At 37.2% G+C, this 8,011-nt stretch overlaps 1 protein-coding gene across 1 annotated transcript in view; it reads left to right on the forward strand.

Moving 5' to 3' along the window:
- The window catches only part of FCHO2 (FCH and mu domain containing endocytic adaptor 2), a 99,184-nt gene extending 96,723 nt beyond the window's left edge, over positions 1 to 2,461 (forward strand). Inside the window, exon 28 of the mRNA XM_075741201.1 lies at positions 170 to 2,461. Coding sequence (XP_075597316.1) covers positions 170 to 192 — 23 coding nt within the window. The 3' untranslated portion in view covers positions 193 to 2,461. The remainder of the gene's footprint in view (positions 1 to 169) is intronic.
- The last annotated feature ends 5,550 nt before the right edge of the window (positions 2,462 to 8,011 follow it).

An 8,011-nucleotide genomic window follows, 5' to 3' on the forward strand; every position in this document is an offset into this window, starting at 1 on the left:
TGAAACTGTTAAATAAGGGATGCATAAACAGCTACTTTTCATTAACATGTGGCTGGAAACTGTTTCACAGGTGTTTTGGTTTTCCATAGTTACTCAGACTGCTCCCAGGAAAATACTGACAAAATCTGTTTTATCTATTGACTGCAAAAAACTTACCTTTATTTTTCAGGACGATATATGGCAGACTGCTGATGTACCTGTGAAAGTCATTGGATCAAAGGAGTGCAAGAAGGTCACTCTGCCCTCTCTACTTTTCAAACACTATTTTAACGTGCATTAATTTTTTCAAAATGTTGACCTACTTTGAGGCTGAACTACAGAACAGATAATGCACTTTTAAAAGTAATTTTGCAAACTTTATTACTTTATAATAGCACTGAAGTTAACTTCAACACTGTCTGTAAATTATCAACTGCAATATTTGGGAAAATTTGTTGAAATGTTAGTAAGTTTATATAGATGAAGTCAAAATAGGAATCCATAGATGTAATGAAAGTATTAAATTGTATGTTGTACTGTAAACATTAAACCTAAAAATGTAGGAAAGCAAGTAAATATTTGAGCTTTCCATAGGTAATACTAATTTTTCAGATTCTTTAATTGCCAGTTTTTAAAGAAAGCAGAGGCAAAGTCTCATGTAGTTCTTCCATCTACTCATGCCACAAAACCAGATGAGTTAGACATATATAAATGTAACTTGATGCCCATGTATCATATATTATTAACATGTAAGTTGTTTTATAGAGGGTTTTTTCCCTAAGTGCAATGCGTTACAAAATTGCAAAAGACAGCAGAGATTTACTTCTGCAGGTAGTAAATTTTATGGGCGTTGTGATTGTTTGAATTAATGCTGTAGAATTAATTTATTTTTATATGAATTGCATAACATTTGTGCCTTTAAAAAAAAGCCTGTGCCTATCCAATTTGTTATTCACGTGCCTCACTTCCTTTTTCAAAGTCTGGCTCTTCATGAAGAAAGCACGGTGTTTGTATAATGCACACAACTTTATAAAATTTCCTTTGACCAGGATTTATTGAGAAGACAGATTTGCAAAAACTGGAGATTGTTTTAAAAGAGGTTTAAAATACTGGATCACTTCCTCATGGGATAATTGCAATAAATGTGGCTGTAGTAAAGAGAGATGCATCATGCTGGACTTCGAAACTTTGAGATACTAACTTTAATGTCACCAAAGATAAGAATCCTGAAAAATCACCGATGATGGTCAAAGCAAATTGTTGAAAGCAAACAAAACAGCATTTCACTTCACTGACTGCACGTCTTTGGACTTTGAGTGCTTTTGGGGTTGCATGATGTGAATGTAAACATAGTACTTTGGGAGGAATAGCGTTTCAGAAGGGTATTTTATGGCAGCAGGATGACAAGTACTGCCATTTGTATAGTTTAAATTTCTTCTATAACCACCGATTTTAATGTTTGTATTGTCATCTAATCTGCTTGCCACAGCCTAAGCAAAGGGAAGTGACTCATTAGTAACGTTTTTCAAAGCAAGTCACTAATTTAGAAAATCTTACATGTATTTGTATTATCAAGTGTTTTTTCAATGCCAAAATCTAATGTATTGAGGCAAAATCAATAACATGCATGTGTGAATTTCTTATCACCATTTTGAAAACCAGTACCTATTTCAAATTCTCTATTAAAACAATAAAATGTGCTTGAACTAATTCATGCAAAACCAGTAATGAATTGGACTGCTGAAGTTTTACAATGAATTAAGCTTTGTAGGGGCTACATAAGTTCTAATGTATGCTACACACTTTTGCAGGTGAGAGTTCCAGTGTTAGCACTAAGCACATGCTGTACTGTAGATTTGATTGGAAGGGTATATTTGGCTTTTAATTTGCTCATCTTATTGAATAGTAAATTTGTAACTCATAAAATGGTACAGTCTTTTTACTGGAATCTTAATTGTAATCTGCTTTGCAATCAAACTGTTTAACATGACAATATTTTATTAATGAAAAACCAAAACTGTATTGCTATTTTTAATCAAGCATTACTTTCATTTCTGAGTTGAATGAAGTAGTTATGTTTTGGCACTTTTAAACTAGCCTTCATTCAGGTGATTATACATACATTTGCATTGGGTGCAGGTTACAATTTTGAAGCCATACAAGTTTATATAGATGTTTTGTAAAGAAATTTAAAAACAATGTAAAAAGTACATGTAGCTTATCTGATTAAAAAAAAAAAACATATGTAGCAAGCTGGTTCTTGCTTGTGTATACAGCAATATCTGTTGTAGCTGCCTCCTCAGAAAATTAATTTGTAAACACAACTCTAAAGGATCTGAATTTTTATGAATTGTTACTACATCAGACTGTAAATTAGAGCATACAAGTTTATCTTACAAAAATTGTAAATACTTCTGATTTTTCATAAAATGTAAATTTTAAAAAAATGCACCCATAATAAACATGTAATATATAATTTAAATACTAATTTATATTGTCTATACTTTTGCAGTTAGTCCCACTGACCTTCTAAGCAAGAAGAGAATAGAACAGCTGCATTGAACATTTTAAAAGTGTTAACTGATTTTTTAAGTGATAAGAGGTAGAGATAATATACAAATTCTATATATATTTTAAAAGCCCCACAGAGAAGATGGGTGGAAAGATGACTTTTGCAAAGAGTTGCATCTTTACTAAACTGGAATGCCTGAGATGTCTACAATGGCTTATGCCTTTACTAAACTGATATGCTTAACTAATAACTTAGATTAGACAAAACTGCGGGTGTTTATCAGAAAAATCTCAACTTCGTAGGCACGAGCCCCTTTCTGTAAATAGTTCTGTCAAATGCTGTACATTCCCTAACTTCCTTAATAAGCCTATATTTTGAGTGCATGGCTGAAAGATCAGTGACAAGATTAAAGTAATTCTCGCTGATTTCTTATGTTCCAGCAGTCCAAAAAAGTAGATGATTTAAGAACTAGTTCAGCAGTCTCAGAATAGTCCTAAGATGCAAGCACAGAAACAAAAGTTGAAACTGAACAAACATTTGAACATTTCCTAGTAATCCCACAGCCTGTATAAGTTTAGCGAGTAATGACTTAAGTTGACTTTCTCAGCTGGCTGGGTATCATTGCGATAAGTGCCATTCTTGTCATGCTGGAAAGCAATAGTCCAAGGGCCTGATTCTTATTTTCCGCTGGAAGGCAGAAGTGAAGAAGGCAAGTGCCCGACGCTCAGACCAAACAGTCCATCTAGCCCAGTGGTCCATCTTCAGCAACGGCAGAAGAACAGACTGTGGCATGGGGCACTCACAAGCCATTTCCCTTCTACTCCCCCAGCGTCCTCAGCCGTTTGTTAGGGATGTAGAAGGGCACAGCACTACTCGGATCTTCTAGTATTCACTGAACTTAAAAGTGTCAGAGATCACTGCTCTGTTAACATTTGACTTTTATTATTGTAAGCTGGCGCCCATGCACTACTCACAACTACTATAAACTGGATTTATACTGCTCAAGCAGGTTTGTGATTATCTAAGTACATGATCAGGTCGTTTTTCAGGGATAACTGACTACCACTGCCAAATGATATTTATGTAGGGTATTTGAAGGAGCCAAGGTATTTGATTATCAACTGGAACAGCGTGGGAGTTACAAGTGTGGTGGGTTTTGCTATCTAACTAGAAAGGAAGGTCTTGCATCATACCAAAAAGGATTACATTTCAAGTCTTGCATATTTGAAAAGCTTAAGATAGGCATCTTAATATCTGTGTACCTTTTGTTTTCTTGGAATTGCTAGGTAATTGGTTTCCATTTCAGTTGTCATGAAAGGGCAATTTTACTTTAGAGCATGCAAGAGAAAACTCAGGAATTCCTCCAAGGTTCAAGTAAGCTAAAAACAGTTCAAGGTACTAAAGTAGCAAATAACATATTTACTGTGTGGTGCCCTTGATTGGACTGATTACCAGGCCTCTGAATTGAAAACTTAATGTTTATCTTCAACTCTGCGTATTATTACACTACTGAGTATTCCCTCTCAACTCAGTTTGACCTCCATGTTCACTGACAGGTTGATTTTTAAGTTCTCCCTTAGTTCACTCAGTAACCAATAGAAAGCATACAGTCTTTAAAGAATAAAATAATCTTAAAAACACAAGAGGGCTCTTCTGGATTACTTACTAAACATTTAATACTCAAATTCTGCATTTTCTGTAGCTGCTTTCACTTCCTTTGGAATCCATTCTTTCCGATTTTAAATCTGGGATGGCTATTTTAATAATTATATTATAAACTATGATTTTGTTTGCTATTGTCCCAGCTTTTTTCCTGCTGAAATCATGTTTCCATGTTCGGAGTCACTTGATAGCAAATCCGCTTCTAGTGAGAAAACAGAACAAATTTAGTTTTATTTAAGGTCTAAAATGCAGAAGATTGCTCAATTTAAGAATTGCATCTTGTACATTTAGGACAAGAAACTCATCCTCAGAGGAACACACTGTTACTGTGGCATAATTTCTCTAGGTAATATAGAGCAAACTCACAGGAGACAGAATAAGGAAATTACATGGAAAAACAAATGTGAGCTCCAGCGTTCCCTTTAGATTAGCGGGGAGAAGGTGTTTGAGACAACATTCCCATAAAGGAGTTGAAAATTAAAAGGTGATGTGACATGACAGCTCTTCTCTTGGCATTTTGTGAGCTATCTGAGGAGGCTCTCAACCTCACAACTGTGGATGTCTTCCCTTGCAAGAAGTGCTGCTCTGTCCATGTAGCTATGAGCTAGAACTTGGCATTACTGCATGCAGTGCTGACTGAGCCTGGTGAGTGCAGTTCACCTAAGCACCTGGCTTTGCTTCCAGGCAACAGTAAGTTTCCTAGAGGGAGAACTGGGGAGCCAGTACCCACATTTCCCTGAACTATGACTTTCCAGATTGTTCAAGGTGGCAGCACTTTTGCCAGCTGATCCCCAAGGACACCACAAAAACGCACATCAGTATTCAGAGGTTTTTGGCAAACAGCATCTTCTAGCCTTTCCTCGAAGGGATCATCCAGCTTATAACAGTCCTATGTTAACCTGGTTTTGGTCAAAAAGAGTAAAACCTTAATTTGTGTTTCAGGAAGCAGTTCACCCCTGTGTAGTCAGCAACAGTGCAGTCTCCTGCTTTTCATGCTACTTATGGTTAGGAAAAGCTTGTTACAACCTGAAAAGAAGATTTCAAAAAATGTTGCATCTTTCTTAAAGTGGCAGCTGTTACTTCAACACCAGTTTTTAAGCAAAAAATTGTGCCGAGTTTTACCCTTAAAGAGTCATTCCCAGCCCAGGGGAACATAGACTCAGCTACACCTCCTATTCAGGTCATCAGTAAAGGTAGGTGTGTGTTTGTACCAAGACACAGCAGAAGCAGTAGTATCCAGAAGACACATTCACTATTTCAACTACTTGCAACAGTCTACAAGCCATTATTTTAGCATGTGGAGCACATCTTAAGACTTTGTTCCTATGTCCAGCAGCACCAGTAGCCTGCTGTGTCCTTTTCACAGAAGCTGTAAAGCGTTCACAGTATACTGTGCCGTACACAACACAGTCTGAACACAAGACAGATTTCTGCATCAATCCTATAAAAGTTAACTGGTAACATTTGGAATGTCCTGCTACTGTATTCGAACCCCCATGATCTATTGTTCGTTTTGGGGGGGTTTTGGTTATTTTTCTGGAATTAAGAAAACAGTAGAATATTTTTAAGAACTTGGTTAGTGTTCATACTGAACAACACTATCACCCACCTGTCCACTCCAAAGACAGGTTATCCAACTGCATCAAAATTCTTGTTAAGTCTCTTCTGGACACTTCGTTTAGTTAAAGGGTCTTCTGTTCTCAGACTTTTTAAAGCATTCTGTACTTGCCTCTGTGTCTCCACCATGAATATTTAGCAAAGCCGCCTTTACCTCTTTCCCAGCAAGGTAGGGGGTTTTTTATAGTTATTGCTGCCATTAGTTATATTTAAAGACACACATGAATTGTATGTTTACAATAGATACACAACCAGATCTAACCAGACATTTGCAAATAATGATTCAATGAATGTTTGACCACATCAGGTACATCTTTCAGTGTTGTCCCTGGACTTCACTGGCTCTACAGAGAAAACTCTCAGCATCCTGTCCTCCAACTGTCATTGCAGTAACCCAACCATGGGTATTGTAGCAATCATGTGGAGGTGAGGAATATGTTAAAAATAATGTGGGAGTATTTCTGTAGTGAATAAACTGGTGCCATCCTTCCAGAATAAAGCACGCTGCACCGAGATTCAAGTGACCTCCTTGCTGTAGTTGAGATGTACTTTTAAATCAGGAACACACAGGGCTGGTGGTAAGGACTATATTAGAACTTACAGTCTGCTCACACCTGGACTGCTAGCATTCGAGTGATCTGTTATCAGCCATATCTAATCTTGGAGACTCTTTTTGGCCTGTCACTTTCCTGAGTTAAGGAATTCTGTGCCCTGATCATTTTGTACAGCAGCTGCTTTCCTCTAGGAGGGTCCTAAACTCTGCAGAAGCTGCCACACTTGCTGGCTGTGAGCAGATTGTGGGCAATTTATTTACAGTGCCCCAAACTGAGCTCAAAACTGGAGGCTGGAGCATAGAAGTTGTGGAACGAAATAAATATAAATTAAACACTCTCTGATGCAGTCGCCAGACAAAGAATGCTAAATTGTATCTCGTCTTAAACTGCCTGGCTGGATTGCACAAACAAATATCAGTGACAACCAAGTCACCATTAGTGACTGAATCAGGTTCAAATAGCATGCGTGGGAGGTACTTCAAAAGCTCAACTTTTAGATTTTTCTAGATGCTCATAATGCAATAATCCCATGATTGAGGTGCCTATACTCATTAAAACCAACCAAGCTGGTTTAGGCTACAGCTTCGTGATGAACCAGTTGACCATTTCAATGTTGCCAAAAGGCACAGGCCACGCTCTCATCTTCACCCACCACACTTTGTACCAGCTCTGGCATGCACCATTATCAGTCTACGAGTGAACTCGCCAACCAGACATGCATCCAAGCCAGGGCAGGGGCAGCAGAGGGAAAGAAGAAAAAGAAAATACTTATGCTAAATTAAGCCAGCTTGCAGCAGGGTTTGGCAAACATTGGGCACAGGAATTCTCAACCTAAGAGCAGGGAAGAGGTAGGGAATGAGATCTCTCCCCCTTTTGGCAGCAACACATCATCAGCCCGGCTCAGCTGTTCACTAAACAACAGTCAGAGAGGGGAACTAAAAGCAGCTGGCTCCAACGGCATAATGGAAGACTTCTCTTAATAGTGGCTACATACCCTGAAGTCATAACTGTAAGAGATTGGTAAGAAAAGCAAATAAACACAGGGGGTAGGAAAGTCCATGTAGATAGTTTAACTGAGGGTGATGATAGAAAGGAGTTTGTTCTGAAAAACAACAACAAAAGTCTTCAACTTCCACTGTGTTACTGTACCCTTACTTGCTGGAAATGCCAGAATAAGTAAGAACACAAAACAATGAGAAAGAAAAAAGTGTGCGATAAATATTTTGCTTAATTTCTTAAAGGATATCTACATTATGTAGTCACATGGTGAAAATACTTTGCAATCCAACAATATCTAAAGAGAGATGTTAACACATCATCTATTCAAGCTAAATATTTTTAAACCAGCAGATGAGATAAACAACATCCAAGAATTTAGGAAGCTGAATAAGCCATACTATGGACCATTAATTTTTATTTCAGTGAGTCTTAAAATGTGGAAAGAATTGGAAGATCAGAAGAAAGCTAACACTGCACCACTAAAAAAAAACAAACAAAAAAAAAAAGATTACAATCCAAATAACTGAATATAGAACTTGGTAAGAAAATTAAAATACTTTAAGATAATTAGTATCAGTCATGGATGTGCTGAATAGAGGTCTTTAACTAATTTAGGATTACGTTGAAAATCCGGATCATAAGAAAATTAGGGTCAAAGGAAAAAAAGAATTAGGTAAGATACCTGATT

This window comes from Balearica regulorum, chromosome Z (assembly GCF_011004875.1).
Source record: "Balearica regulorum gibbericeps isolate bBalReg1 chromosome Z, bBalReg1.pri, whole genome shotgun sequence".
Taxonomy (NCBI): domain Eukaryota; kingdom Metazoa; phylum Chordata; class Aves; order Gruiformes; family Gruidae; genus Balearica; species Balearica regulorum.